A 16,241-nucleotide genomic window follows, 5' to 3' on the forward strand; every position below is an offset into this window, starting at 1 on the left:
GCTAGTCAGATCCAGTTACCACAGCCACCAACCGGTCAGTCTCCCAAGCTGCTGCATATAGCGTGCATATGCCGGTGGTCATCAGGTGGGAGGGGCTTGGGCAGAGAGGAGAGCTGGAGGAGGAGGAATATTTTTGGATTCTTTCTTTTTTTCTTGCCTTACTAGATTTCTGCCTAACCCAACTTTAAGATGGTGTGATTACCATAAACAATGACTCATGTATACTGCATTGTGTCACACTGGTTCACCTTCGGAAGATGTGAATAGATGAATGAGAGGCAAATTGTAAAGTGCGTTGGATAAAAGTGCTGTACTCTGTAAAAGCAGCCATTTATTTATCATTTAGCTTTTGTTTGACATCTGCTGAGTTTCTGTCGACAAAGGAAGACTGTCTGTAATGAGGCTGGAAGTGAAAAAATGGGAATATATTTCAGTTTTTATGTTCTCTGTTTCTGCTGGGTGTCTTGGTTTAATGCAGCCTGTACTTATCAGTCTGTCTCCTTAAGTATTGGGGTTTATGGGATGTGGAATATGTGCTTTTAGTGTTGAAAATCCCACCACTGCAGAGGCACCTACAGTAGCCTCCTTTGTGCAGGTTTAGCAGAGGCCTTGCCCATCCCCATGTTCCCTCACCTGTCTGATGGCGCACAGCAGCTTCCCGTAGCAGAACACGATCACCAGGAATGGCACGATGAGGCAGAAGACAAACAGGCAGATGATGTAAGACATGCTATTCGCCGTCTTGGCCGTCCAGTCGACAGAGCAGGTGGTCCCGGGTCCCTCTGGGCCGTATTGGCTCCAGCCAAAGAGTGGCGGCAGGGTCCAGATGAGGGAGTAGACCCAGGAGAGGATGATGCCCAGGGAGATCTTCCGGTAGTTGGAGGAGTCAGCCTCAGTGGGGGCCACCATGGTGCTGTAGCGCTCATAGGAGAGGACAGCCAGGGAGATCAGGGAAACGATGCCTACAGGGTGGATACAAACATGCAAGATAGATTGAGTCACACAGTATCTAGAAATATATAACAATTAAGGGGGCAATTCAATCAAAATCTAAATCACATACGTTTCCTCTTACCTGTAGTGCTATTTATCAGTCTAGATTGTTTTGGTGTGAGTTGCAGAGTGTTGGAGATATCAGCCGTAGAGATGTCTGCCTTCTCTCCAATATAATGGAACTAGATGGCTGAACTACACCCACCAACTGTATCACTGCACAGAGGGAAGAGTTAGCAGTAGTTGCACACTTCCTCTTGCGTGGTGATTCAGTTGGCAGGTATACTTCAGTAGAAAGAAAATAGTTCCTACATGAAACTGCTCACAACAAGGTCTGTGGATTATCTTGAGTAACCAGGTCATGATTTCTGGAAAGAGACATTGATGTTGAGTTTTTAAAATGGATTTTTTGGCACTTTGAGCACCACAAGCTGAGTGACATCTAGTTCCATTATATTGGAGAGAAGGCAGACATCTCTACAGCTGATATCTCCAACACTCTGCAACTCATACCGAAACAATCTAGACTGATAAATAGCACTACAGGTAAGAGGAAAAATATATATTTTAATTTAGGGTGAACTGTCCCTTTAACTCAAGGAGTTAAATACAGAACACAGGCTAACAGAATACTGTAGACAGCATGTGCAGGTGTGGTCTTCTGATTAAACCCCGACTACTGTACTTCACATTTAATGGGGCCATCAAATAGAGACCAGTGCACTTCCTGTCCAAATGTTTATCTACTCTAGTGAGGAAAACATGCACAGTCAGAGTGATATTAAGCTTCACAGCTCTTTTCAAAGTTAAGAGTGCAGCTTAAAGGAGCTTTATGGTTTTCAGCTTCAAAGAGAGGATGGGTTATGAAGTTAAAAAATAATTGCCAGAGTGAAACGTGCAGCATGATAAAACTACAGCAAATGTTATTTTGGAGTCATCAAATATTTCGGTTCACACGGCAGGGCCTGCAGCAGATACACACCACTGTAAATCATAAACTGCAGCTCTACCTGTAGTGTCTCTGCTTGACAGGAGGAATGCGGTTAAAAAAACAACAACAGTAGATGAGGAGAAGCTTTCTTATTTCTCTCTGTGCTTTTCTTTCTCAGTATTTCAGAGGCACAGCAGCAGGAGCCTGAAGCTCAGTGTTCACGCTGACCCCTCAGCCTTTTTTATCCTGTCTGCTGTTTGTTTTGAAGCTATTATGAATCCATGGGGCCGTCTTTCATGCCTATTGATTTTCAGTTGCAACGAAGCAAAGATGGACTGGACGCTCCGTCACGAAGGCGGTCCAAGCCTTTCACTGAGGTGCCAATGCTGCACGATGAATGAATAATGGGAAAAAAGCACAGAGGGGGAAAAAAGTTACTGAACAACATGGAAACAAATTTAGCTCTGTGATTGAAGATGATGGTTCTGCAGAAGGTTTTTGTGTGTGTCTCTGTCTGTATGCAAATACATTGACCCCACTGCACATACCCCCGACTGCAAGTGCACAGCGTGTGATGTTTGTCTGTTGCCCCCAGATATTACGCTCATGTTGCTTTCCCTGCACACACTGCTTAGCTCCGGGCTTTTATTAGCTCTGTTACTGCAAAGTCAACACAGTTTTACAACGACCCACTTGTGTTTCTGTTTGAACTCAACTGACTCATAGCAACCAATCCCAAACACATTACCAGATATTTTGACAAAAGATGCTTTCAGCCCTACTCATTGCTGTCCCATCTCATCTGGCCTGTCGTTTTCCCTTCGTTATCCTCCGTCTACACTCTGTTAACTTTCAAGACAAACAGTAGGAGGACTGTCCTCTCACAACAGGTGGGCTGGGGTGATCTCAGGCTAAAATGTGTGTAATAATGTTTAAAGACAGGTAAACACTGGTGCAATTGCAGCCCTTGTTATCTTGAACCACAGCCTGACAGGAGTAGCCTTTACTCAATATATTGTCGAGCAGGTGGTAAAAGGCAGATAGAAGTTATTTTGGATTTGTGATTACCGGATTGGTTAATAAATTTGGCCACAAACAACTCTGTATTTTGATTCATTGGGATGTATCCATTAAAATTATCTAACATAGTACTGGTCAGTGCTTCAGCCAACATTCTGTATCAAGTATACTGTGCTGTGTGAAAACACACCAGGAAGTGGTGAAGTGCAGCTCGTACATTTTTCTGAAGCCAGGAGATGTGTTCATGTAGGCGGGCAGAAAATCTTTGTAGCACACATTCACCAGCCACTTTAGGTACACCTGTGTAGCTGCTTGTTAAGCAAATAGCTAATCAGCCAATCATGTGGCAGCAACTCACTGCATTTAGGCATGTAGACATGGTCAAGACGACTTGCTGAAGCTCAAACTGAGCATCAGAATGGGGAAGAAAGGTGATTTAAGTGACTTTGAACGTGGCATGGTTGTTGGTGCCAGACGGGCTGGTCTGTCAGAAACTGCTGATCTACTGGGATTTTCACACACAACCATCTCTAGGGTTTACAGAGCATGGTCCAAAAAGAGAAAATGCCTTGTTGATGCCAGAGGTCAGAGGAGAATGGCCAGACTGGTTCAAGATGATAGAAAGGCAACAGTGACTCAAATAACCACTGGTTACAACCAAGGTTGTACCACACCAGGTGCCACTCCTGTCAGCTAACAACAGGAAACTGAGGCTACAGTTCACACAGGCTCACCAAAACTGGACAATAGAAGATTGGAAAAACGTTGCCTGGTCTGATGAGTCTGGATTTCTGCTGCCACATTCAGATGGTAGGGTCAGAATTTGGTGTAAACAACATGAAAGCATGGATCCATCCTGCCTTGTATCAACGGTTCAGGCTGCTGGTGGTGGTGTAATGGTGTGGGGGATATTTTCTTGGCACACTTTGGGCCCCTTAGTACCAACTGAGCATGGTTTAAACACCACAGCCTACCTGAGTATTGTAGCTGACCGTGTCCATCCCTTTATGACCACAGTGTACCCATCTTCTGATGGCTACTTCCAGCAGGATAACGCACCATGTCACAAAGCTCAAATCACCTCAAACTGGTTTCTTGAACATGACAATGAGTTCACTGTACTCCAATGGCCTCCACAGTCACCAGGTCTCAATCCAGTAGAGCACCTTTGGGATGTGAAGAGGTGGAAGCAACTGCTAGGTGCCAACAGTTTAGCTATCCTTTAAATTCAAACAAAAGCATTTGTCAGTAGTTCAGTTGCCTAAAACTGTGTCACTTATGACTTGTAGCGCTCCTAAATCTTCTAGAGAGGAGGTCAGGGTGGATGGATGAGTCAAAAAAGCCCTTGAATTTGATTCCAACCAAGTGGCTCTTCTTTGAACCAGGACACAAGTTGGACAGGACACAAAACTGCACAGCTAAGTTTAGAAAAGTGCCTTATCAGTACTGCACATGTGCAACTCTACACAGAGTTGATGAGGAAGTGAGATTCTCACTCCTTAGCAACTTTCATCATCAGCTCTGGAAAAGACAGTGTGTTTCATTATTTTTTATCACTTGCCTGATTGAAGTAAGTTGCTAGATTGACCTGTCTGATGTGGCCTTATATTTGCCCAGGGCAATTGGACAGTCTTTAATGTTTAGACCTGCCTCACAGTGTGGAACTCATTGGGGTTATATGTGGGGCCAGGGCTTACACCTGCACCAAGAGTCAGCAGAATGTATGAATGTAGCTAGAGCAAAAACACTACCTGGATCCCTTAATGAGGCCAGTATTGGACATACTGATCTGGTGTATTGGATTGATGCATCTCTAATGTTGAAAGCTTGATACACTCCTAGATTTCCTATCTGACAGGAAAAGAAGAGGCAAAGAATGCTGCGACAATAAGAAGTTGATTTTTGAGTGGATTGTGTGCGGCCTCCCATCCCAACACCCAGGATGGGGGCATGTTGTGTAGCACATCTTTAAGACAGACTGATTACATCTTGAATAAATGGAGCCAAATCACATCACACTTTCTCAAAGCTGCAAAAGCTAATTAGCAGCTCTCCTCCATGACGCTTACAGAGGCATCAAAATTTAACACTGGCAATCATCATGTTTCTGCACCAATTGACAGCAACCTTCTGCTCTACAAAAGCATTGCAGCTGATTATGATGTTTGATATGAAAACTTGATTATGTCAGCTGATCTCATCACATGTCGTCCTTCTTGATGAGAACAGCCCTTTCTCTTGTTACACAGAACGTGGGTGACAAGTAAATCTTTATTTGAGGCAACGTAATTTAAAAGACACCCACAGAACTTTGTAACATCACAGCATCTGAAATCTAACATCGACCTCCGTCCATCCTCCAGTCCTCCGGCAGGATCAAAGGCAGCAGCTGAATCTAATATTCCAAAATGAAACATCTTATGATCTGATAATATCTGAAATAAAAAAAGAGGGAACATCCTTGTTTTGCTGCCTCCGTGATACTCCCTCACTGTTTCTGTCTTGTCTGCTTAAAAGCATCTGGTTTGGTATCACTTGTCTGATACTGTAGATCCATAAAAAGGCAGTTTGAATGAAAAACACAGGATCAAATAAAGCTGTGTTTGCTCCATAAATCCCGGCGTCTTTTCCCTCAGTCATCACAGGTGCACAGAACTACTGTGACAGCACCGGCAAGTAAAAAAAATAAGAGATGAGATTGCAAGTGTCTGTCTAACATTAAGGATGACTGCTCTGGCGTGTCGCTGTCTGTGTACAAAGACACCCGTCACCCACAATACACGTTTTTGTCTCTGCTTTCGCACACTATTTATTACAGGGGCTCATTAGCTGGCTCCCTCCCTCTGACCTTTATGGCGGAGCGGCATTGTTCTGCTTTCTTTCTCCCCACTGAGACTTCTCCTCACCGTCGCAACAAATTAACATCACTCAGGCCAGGTGTTGCCTGTGTCTGTGTGACGCACATGTTTATGCATTTCCTCTCCTCTGTACATGTTCATCCATTGCTGTGCCCGATTCTGCTGGTTTGTGTGTGAGCGTGTGTGTGGGGGGGCAATCTAACTTCAGTATGCAGCGAGTGGGCCCAGCAGTGCAAGGTTAATCCAGTGACTGTGTGCAGAGTCCACTTGAGGCAGGAGGAGGCAGCCAACAGTATGCAGGATCACGCAGACCGGGTGTCGAATAAAGACAGAATGAAGATCCTCTCCTGTTCATCCATGGGATAATGGAAGACAAAAGTTCACTGAGATAGAGAGGAAAATGCAAAGAGGCGGGCAAAAGAGGTGAAGCGGCTAAATGGATGCCAGGAGGCTGATGGCAAAGGAAAAAGTACAGGGTGTTGGGAGTATTTGTGCATGCACACGCACACACATGTCTCCACAAATTGTCTTCAGTTTGTGCTCTTGGCATAAAGTCAAAGCGGTGGAGCCTCAATTGTTCAGTCATTCAAAAATCTAAGAAGTTATGGGCTAAAAGCAAGAGCATAAAGTAGAAATCAATGTCAACAGGGAGCAGGAATACAATGTCCCAACACCAAGCTAACAATGTCTTTTGTCATTGACAGTGATGCCCTCTAATACGAAGGAGCATCGATCATTCAGGAAAGCTTTACAGAGATTTGGTGAAGACAGACACAGTCACTTTGTCAAAGCTGCACCCAGCGTTATTCATCCAAACAATCAATTTCACTTTTCCTTGCTCTGACCCTCCCTCACTCTTTCTTTCACTCTGTTTTTATGAGGCCATTGAGGAATTACTCATCCATAACAAATGGAGGTTCTAATGATGTCTTGGAGCCATCGCTCTTTCTCTCTCTTTCTCTCAAACAGTTTCCTCTTCCTGCTCTGTTTTAGCTCGTAGACGCCAAAGTCCTGTCAGACAGATTTTAATAAATTGGGTCCTTGTGGATGTCAGTGTTACACATCTTCTGATGGTGCTAAGTCTCGACACAACACTAGGGTTAGCAAGGCAGCGGATACAATCAGAGTACATCCAGATACTGAGAAAAGTCGGAGGCTCGCTTTACTCTCAGTGATATGACTAAACGTAGTAATCTTGTTTTGGAAATTGCCAACTTATCCCAGAGGAAGTGGAAGTAGTGCTTGTGAGTCTGTTTCCAATTTAAAAGTTTGACAGATTCAAGAGGCTCTTAAGCAAAAGAAAATTCAATTTAGTTAAATTGAACATACTGTGTGAAAATTGTAGCAGTAGACCAGGGAGAGCAACAGGGCTGCCTGGTGAGAAAAGTCAGGGAGGGACATGCATCATAAATCTGACTCACTGAGTGTAATTTGTGTGAGTCTTTAGTTCCTTCCTTTGCTACATGGATAACTTAACTGACCTAACAAGCACAGGCCCAGGGGCCCATGGAGTCCGGAGGCCCCCTAAACATCACCTGCAAAATGTCACTGAAGGAGACACAAAACAATACTGAGTTTCAAAATGAATTCCAAGAGACACAAAACTACCACAAAAAGATGCAAAACTACCACAAAACGATACAAACTACCACAAAGAGATGCAAAACTACCACAAGAGATGTGAAACTACCTCAAAGATACACAGAACTATGACAAGAGATGCAAAACTTCTACTAGGAAATGCAAACAGACTCAAAACTACACCAAAGAGAGGTGCAACACTACCCTGGAGATCAAAAACTACCACAAAGAAATAGAAACGGAGGCAAAACTACCACTAAGAGATGCAAACAAAGATACAAAGCTACCACAGAGATTAAAAAAACACAGGGATGCAGAATCACCACAAAAATATGCCAGACTACCACAGGGATGCAAAACTATCACGAATAGATGCCAAACTACCACTGGGATGCAGAACTACCACAAAGAGATGCCAAACTGCCACAAAGAAATGCAAAACTACCACAAGGAGATACAAAACTACCTCAGCAAACAAAGAGATAGAAAACTACCTCGGAGATGCAAAGCTACCACAGGGATGAAAAAGTGCTTTAAAGAAATTCAAAACTACCACAGAAATACAAAACTATCATAAAGAGATTCAAAACTACCACAGAGATGCAAAATTACCATAAAGAGATGCAAAACTACCACAGAGAAACAAAACTACCACAGAAATGCAAAACTACCACAGAGATGCAAAACTACCATAAAGAGATGCAAAACTACCACAGAGATACAAAACTACCACAGAAATGCAAAACTACCACAGAGATGCAAAAAAACTACCACAAAAAAAACAAAACTACCACAGAAATGCAAAACTACCATAAAGAGATGCAAAACTACCACAGAGATACAAACCTACCACAAAGAGATGCAAAACTACCACAAAGAGATGCAAAACTACTACAGAAATACAAAACTATCATAAAGAGATCCAAAACTACCACAGAGATACAAAACTACCACAGAAATGCAAAACTACCATAAAGAGATGCAAAACTACCACAGAAATACAAAACTACCACAGAGAAACAAAACTACCATAAAGAAATACAAAACTACCATAAAGAAATATAAAACTACCATAAAGAAATGCAAAACTACCATAAAGAAATATAAAACTACCATAAAGACATGCAAAACTACCACAGAGAAACAAAACTACCATAAAGAAATACAAAACTACCATAAAAAAATACAAAACTACCATAAAGAAATATAAAACTACCACAGAGATACAAAACTACCAAAAAGAGATGCAAAACTACCTCGACATGCAAAGCTACCACAGGGATGAAAAACTGCTTTAAAGAAATACCAAACTACCACAAAGAGATTCCAATACCACAGAGATGCAACACTACCACAAAGAAAAGCAAAACTACCACAATTGAATAAAAAAACACAAACAGATGCAAAATTATTGCAAATGGATGTAAACTATCACAAAAAGTTGCTAAACTACGACGGAGATGAAAAACTACCACAAAGAGATACAAAACTCCCAAAACATTCATGCAAATAGCCACAGAGTGTGTCTCATTCAGACTGGGTGTCCTGCCCCTCTAGGAGTCAGGGGACAGTTCACATGTCTCTGTCCAGGAGCCCATTGTCTCACAGTCAGTCCACGGTCTGCTGTCACTGTGCAGATACAGTCCCAGTGGTCAGAGTCACAGAGGTGCAGGGAAGCAACAAATCAGCTGTAAATTCTGTCCCAGAAGGTTTTTCTTACATCACCTTTCACCAAGTACAGCAGGTAATAGTCCTGCTCTAGATACAACAAACAGTCTAAATCTTTAGTTACCGCAGGTTTTAGAAGCCATGACGTTTGGCTTGTGTGTTTGTTAGTGGGTGCATGGCTACCCATAGGTTTTATGCATCAGGAGATTAGATGCACTGACGAAGAACCCTTGTGTTAGATTTATAGGTCCTTTAATAAACTTCATCAGACTAAAGCTACGGCTGCTGATTAAGGACGTCCAAAGTGCAGTATGCAGTCAGTGTGCTGTTGTATAGGGAGGTAATCCTGTTAAAAACCGTGCAGAAAGTTGGCATGTTTTATTCCAGTGATCAGTGAACTGTAGGAAGTCATTTTTAAAAGAAGCTGACCATGAATACCAGCGGCTGCGTTCATTTCTTTGGGCCATATCGCCTGAAACAAAGTGGGGTGACAGATTATTAAAACATGTCTGTTATAATTTGGCCATCTATACGAGTATAACCAACTTCTGATTCAGTGAAGTTGTTAGCTAGACGATAGATATGAGATGATATGTGAATGAATAAAAGTTTTTGACATCTGATCAGTCAAGCACGCCGCTCAGTATGAACAAGGAGAACTCTGAGGGCTTTTGGTTGTGGACTTCCCACATCCACATACACAACATGCAAGGTACCCTGGGTTCCTTCAACAACAAAACCACGTGGTTAGGTTTAGGAAAAAAGAACAGGGTTTAGCTTTAGAATCTTATGGAACACGAATACTGGTCTCTGGTGTTTGTTAGACCCATCCACCACTCCTCCCACCTGCCCCAGTCGGAGTTTCGCTGCCTCAACTTTCATCCTTGTCCTTTTGTGTTTCCCCGAGGCCACCAGGGGCTGTTAAACTATAACGGCAACTGGATTTCGACCACTTTGGAGTGAGACCTGGCTCGTTTTCCCTCTGTTTTTCTTGTTCCCAGAGGCCTGTACTACAAAGCCAGTTCAACCTACCCAGTTTATCTTCTCATTATCTGGTTTGACTAACCCGTCACATCGGCCGTCTGGATAACCAACACTACAGAGCTGGTTATCAACCAGTTCAGTCAACTCTGGGTTTTTCTATCCAGCCACGAGCAAAGAGGCGGGGGTGTTAGTTATGAGCGACATAATCAGAACCATGAATGAAGTAGGTTTCTTCATATCATAGCTATTACATAGTAACATTAGAATAGAGTATATTTTGCTGTTTAGTTGGATGATGATGAAACTTCCCTGAATCTGTCACATAAAACACTTTAGAGTAACACCAGACTGTTTCTGCTGCTGAAGTAAAGAGTGTAAAAGTAGTTAATGACTGACAAGGTCTGTCTGACTGAAATGTTCCATTTATAATAACAGGAGCAAATTAACAGTGTGGATTATTTTACTAATGAAATATTATCTGTTTTATCCTATTTCTCATCACACAGGTGTCTCATGTTATTTTGAGCTGCAGTGATGAATCGGAGTGTCAATTATCAACACTGTCACTGTGGACTAAAATAAACTTTGCATAAGTTCAAATCATGTGTTCAGTTTGTAAACAATCTGTTTGTTAGACACTCTGTTTTAGAGCCCTGGAACAATGAAATGATTCTGCTGACCTATAACAATATATAGGCTCCTCTTTTTTACCTGCGACTCTGGACTTTTGTCCATGGCTACTTTTTTCTTCAGTGATCTGATTGTTCAGATTTCGGTATGTTGACAGGCTGTGATCCAATACCCTGAAGTTAACCTGCTCTGGAGCAAGTTAGTTGTTTAGCATAAGTTACCACAGTGATTGCAGTAAAAAGAGAACCAGCTTTGTAGTACTGAAAACCCAGAGTTAACCCTGAAGTTACGTCGCTAACTCTGTAGTACAGGTACTGGTTCATTCGTTTGTGGGATATGTGACATGTTGTCAGTTATTGAGAAACACACCCACAGCTGATTAATTCCCTCACACTATGCACGCTTGTGAAATGAGCCCAGTCTTACTCCAGAGTTGTCGAAATCCAGCGCTTGGGCAGTGACTTGCAGCATCAGAAACCAATGAAAAAAGGCTTCCTTTAATGTCAGCATAACACGCGGCTGGTTGCTGTTATAGTTAAACGGCAACAGAAAGAAACATGGCTGGACAAGGACGAAAGTTAAGGTGGCAAAAGTCCAAGCGGGGTGGGCGGGAGGGGTGGTGGACGGGTCCAACGGACACTGACTTTCACCCAAGAGAGCGGTGTTTGTGTCCTGTAAGACTCCAAAGCCAAACCCAGTTCTTTTTTCTTAAACCTAACCACGTGTTTTGGTTGTTGAAGGAAAAAAAACCCATAAATTTGTGGTTGTACCGATGTAGTGCTTTTATTTTGAAAGAGACTGTATGTAAACGTTAAATTTCCTGTGAAAGAAGAAGTGTACTTTGAAAGAAGACAATGCATGCAACAAGCTCAACTTGACACAGTGTCTCAGAACGTCACAACCAACACACCCAGGGTACCTTTCATAATGTTGACGTGTAAAGTCCATGATGAAGTTGGAGTGAGAATGTGTTGGTGAAATGGGAGGGGCAGTTTCTGTGTAAGCGCAATGTTTGAAATAATGGTGTTGTCGAAAGTCCAGGAGGATGGAAACGTTAGTGTTAATAATAGATTATGAAGCTGAGCAGCAGTGGGCTGATCCTCGGTTGAAAAACTTTTAAATCTGCCAAATATTGTTTTAAAAATTCACTTTAATTGGAACTTGTATAAAACACACCGGTGCAAATGTTAAAACATTGTTTTCATGTCAAAGAGTGGAGAAATTAATGTTTTTAAAAACCCCATCTCTCAGGCCACCTGACCTTCAAAGGTTGTTTGGATGCTTTGGGAAGCTTTTAAAGCAATTAGTGGGACTGGTAGCAAGAAAGCCTGTTCATTAAAGAACTTCAAATCAGGCATCAGGCCAACCACTCCTTATAAGAGCACAACATTTTTATGTTTAGAGAATTCTGTAAATGAGTTCCCTCTCAGCTTTGGCATCATTTCATCCAAATTACTCAAACACATACATCTGAAGCATTGACTGATACGGTGCTCAGGGGAAATTAATAGTATTCTCTCTTTTATGCTCAATACAAAACTTATTATTTGCAGTGTTCACATAGCAACCCTCCAAATAATGAACACTAAGCTTTTCTTTGGAGCTCAGTGTCCCAGCCTGGCTCTGCTCCAGCTGACTGAGTTAGTGCCTTTTCCTCAGTTGCATCATTGTGCCCCATTTGCATCGATATCAGCACTCCTGAGCGAAGGTGGGACCAGACTCTCCCTCCTCATTACACATCTCCCCCGGGCGATTTTATCCCGCAACAAATGCTGCCGCTGCATCTGCCACAGCTCTGCGCAGGCACTGAGACCGCGTCCCCTCACAAACCCGCCACAGATCTGCACGGGCAGCTAAATGAACAGTGATGAGGCTTCCCTTGCCCCGGGCACAGTCACTCAGCTGTACGGTAACAAGCATTTAGCGGCCATTTAATAGCAGGCTGTACATTCACGTCCAGCACGCGCGGCAGCCAAATCACCCGCTGACAGTCCTGCGTGGCAGCTTCTCAGAGTTCCTAATGACATTTGAACAAATGACTAAGCGTCTGTAAGGAAGCACAGAGCGCACCATATGCTTTCCTAAATACCCCCAGCGATCATATGCCGTGAAAATGCATGCACGTGCAGCTCTGGAAGTGATTCAACAGCCTGGCATGCAGCACCAGCCAGAGATAATGACACACAAGACTGCTTTTTACAACTCATCACCTGCACGATACCTGCACACCTGCATGTGGGGCACCATCAGGGACAGTGGGTGTGAATCCTGCGAGTCTGTGAACTGCAACTTCCCCAAACATACTGTGAATTGCGCGTTTTTACGCAATTAGCGATAATAAGGTACCCCGCGCCTTTACCAAGACCTTAACAATCTCTGTGAGGGCAGACTGCAGGATGATCACACCCAAAATTAAGAGAGGAAGCTTAAGAGACGGGAAGGACAGTGTCAAAGTGTGTGGAGGCATGAATCACTGATGAATATGCAGAGTAATATAAAGGTTTGAGGAATTTGGCGCATACGCATTTTCTCATTGTCCAAATCATCCAGCTCCTGTGCCTTATACAGAAAGAGAGTCAAATATTTTTCTAATGTGCCAAAATCCTCAATTTCGTGCCCAGAAATGAGGCTTAACACGAGCGCAGTGCTCCGAGAAGGATCCACATGCAGCGCAACATCGCTCACAACCACAAATACACAGTCACCTACAAATGGAACAGAAACGCAAAAATAAACTGTCAATGCTCGATTAGATTCCGCATTTCTACTCACCAAAGAGGGAGTTGGCGAATCCGTACCACACGCATCCGCCGTCTCCTATGAGCCACCGTCCCTGCGTGCTGGCGGCGAAGCTGAACGGAGTCCCCAGTACGCACACCAGCAGGTCGCTGATGGAAATGTTAATCAGGAGCAGGTTGATGGGCGACCGCAGCATCTTGTAGCGGCAGAAGAGCACGAGCACCAGCAGGTTGTTCATAAGTCCGAGAGTGCCGATGAAGCCAAGGCACACGGCCACAATCAGGTGCCCCGTCGGGGTGAGGGTGGTCCGGTATGAGCCTCCCCCCAAGTGCCCTTCCCCGGCTGCGGCGCACAGAGCGCTGTTGACCCCTGCGCAGCCGCTCAGGCTCACGTTGGACACGATCATGGCAGTCCGGTGTCACGGCGGTGGCACACTGGGTGGCCGCGACGCACTGAGCGACAGCTAATATGTCGTTGCCATTTTTTTTCTTTTTTTCTGTGTGTGGAAAGATAATGTAAAGACAAGCTGTCGCCAGTTGCTGGTTGCTGGATGCTGGTTGCCAGCGACACTTGTTGCTGTAAGAAATGTGGAAAAAGTTGAGCCAAGAGAAAATGTGGGACAGTAAAAAAGTTTGTTTGTTGGGGATGTCAAAACTTTGTTGCGCTCAGGGGGAGGAGGGGAAATTTAGATTTGGTTCGTCTTTGCTCCACCGTGTGGCACACTCTCACTCTTTCCACAGGCGCTCCTGTCTCTCACACAGACACCTTCCCTCTCTGGCCGTGTTTAAATCACTGTTGCCCGCTCTGCTGCAGCTGACGTCTGGGCTGAGGGGGGGCGGAGGCGGAGCACGGTGCAGGTTCAGTGGGGAGCAGCGTGGAAATCAGACCGTGATCATGTGGCTCAGAGACGGTGCTGCTACACTCAAGCTGCTGGAAGACAGTCCGGCTTAAAGTTTCAGGAGCTGCTCTGTCTGTCCCTGTCTTTGTCCCTGACTCTGTTCCTGTCTCTGTCTCTGCCTCTGTCCCTGTCCCTGTCTCTGTCTCTGTCTCTGTCCCTGTCTCTGTCTCTGTCCCTGTCCCTGTCCCTGTCTTTGTCCCTGTCCCTGTCTTTGTCCCTGACTCTGTCTCTGTCTCTGTCTCTGTCCCTGTCCCTGTCTCTGCCCCTGCCCCTGTCTTTGCCTCTGTCTCTGTCTCTGTCCCTGCCTCTGTCCCTGTCTCTGCCCCTGTCCCTGTCTCTGTCTCTGTCTCTGTCTCTGTCCCTGTCCCTGTCTTTGTCCCTGTCCCTGTCCCTGTCTTTGTCCCTGACTCTGTCTCTGTCTCTGTCCCTGTCCCTGTCTCTGCCCCTGCCCCTGTCTTTGCCTCTGTCTCTGTCTCTGTCCCTGCCTCTGTCCCTGTCTCTGCCCCTGTCTCTGTCTCTGTCTCTGTCCCTGTCTCTGCCCCTGTCTCTGTCTCTGTCCCTGCCCCTGCCCCTGTCTCTGTCCCTGTCTCTCCCTGTCCCTGTCCCTTTCCCTTTCCCTTCCCTCCCCCTGCCTTTGTCTCTGTCTCTGTCTCTGTTCCTGTCCCTGTCTCTGTCCCTGTCTCTGTCTCTGTCTCTCTCCCTCTCTCTCCTAGTGCTGAGCACATATTGACGTTCGCCTCTGTCCGTGGTGCTGAACACAGTCTCTGGGGAGCGAATCAGCAGCAACTCCACTCATCAGCTGTTTACTCTGGTCCGTCTGTATTTTAATAGCAGGGTTGAAATAAATACATAAAATTGATTTAAGAGTGCAAAGCTGTGCGCATTAATATCTTTGAGTCAGGTCATTAAATATGAGCGCAGGGACATTTACTATACAATGAATACCTACCATCCACAGAGGACTTTGAAAAGACTTTTAAAAGAATAAAGTCTGACGCCCTCACATCTAAGATTATGCAAAGACTGGGGAGCTTACAGGGTCACTATTTGCAAGACTGTAACTAGATTCCTTTCAAGATTATTTCTAATTCTGCTCCTGGTGGAAATTATTACGCCAAAGTGCCTATAGGAAATGTGACAGAACACTAATTTCTTACCTATCTGCAAAAACACGTCTAGAATAGGGGTGGGCGATGTGGCCCTAAAATAATGTCCTGATATTTCAGGGTATTTTTGCGATAACGGTATTCTTGAGGATATGAGAAATAAAATAGAAATTTAAGAAGATTAAATTGTAACAAAATAAGTGATACAGTTTGCTTCAAATATTCAGTAAAAACTAAACAAAAATGATCTCTCATGTCTGTAGTTTGTGAACAACAACAGTAACTCAGAGTGAGATTCAGATTCTGTTTACAATATTAATAGTTCAACAAAATAAAATCTACCACAAATTACACATTGAAACAGCTCATCACTTGACGACACCGACTCCCGTGTGCGTACAGCGAGAGAGGAGAGGGAGAGACGCCGTGCTGCTGCCAGAGGAGCCGCTGAATGAGTTCCCTCTGAGCTGTAAGTCACTAAAAGAGTCTGAGAAGTCCGGGGCTGTTCATAAAACATTCAGGACGCCACAGTTTATTCCAAACTACTGAAGCTGCTCCTCTTTCTGGAACCACCACGTAGTCGCTAATAACTTAGCTCTCAGCCATGCTTGTTGTTGCCGTGGGTAACAGTATGACGTCAATATGTCAACAAGATTCTTTTTTTGGCTTTTTGCCTGTATTAGATGGGGCAATCTAAGTGTGTGGGGGGATGACATGCGGCAAGGACATTGCTTTCTTTAATGGGACACCTGCTTCACCCACTAAGCCACCAGGTGTCCCATTAAACATGGACTCTTGTTCACTCCGCCAGCTCTTCCTCATTTTCCCACCAG

The 16,241-nt window shown here is 44.2% G+C and overlaps 1 protein-coding gene across 1 annotated transcript in view; it reads right to left on the reverse strand.

Moving 5' to 3' along the window:
* Positions 1 to 14,168, reverse strand: part of LOC117271534 (vertebrate ancient opsin-like) — a 128,136-nt gene extending 113,968 nt beyond the window's left edge. The window contains exons 1-2 of the mRNA XM_033649753.2: positions 13,438 to 14,168; positions 634 to 962 (exon numbers count right to left, since the gene is read on the reverse strand). Coding sequence (XP_033505644.1) covers positions 634 to 962; positions 13,438 to 13,810 — 702 coding nt within the window. The 5' untranslated portion in view covers positions 13,811 to 14,168. The remainder of the gene's footprint in view (positions 1 to 633; positions 963 to 13,437) is intronic.
* Positions 14,169 to 16,241: the final 2,073 nt, after the last annotated feature.

The sequence above is a fragment of the Epinephelus lanceolatus genome, chromosome 12, assembly GCF_041903045.1.
Source record: "Epinephelus lanceolatus isolate andai-2023 chromosome 12, ASM4190304v1, whole genome shotgun sequence".
Lineage (NCBI taxonomy): Eukaryota > Metazoa > Chordata > Actinopteri > Perciformes > Serranidae > Epinephelus > Epinephelus lanceolatus.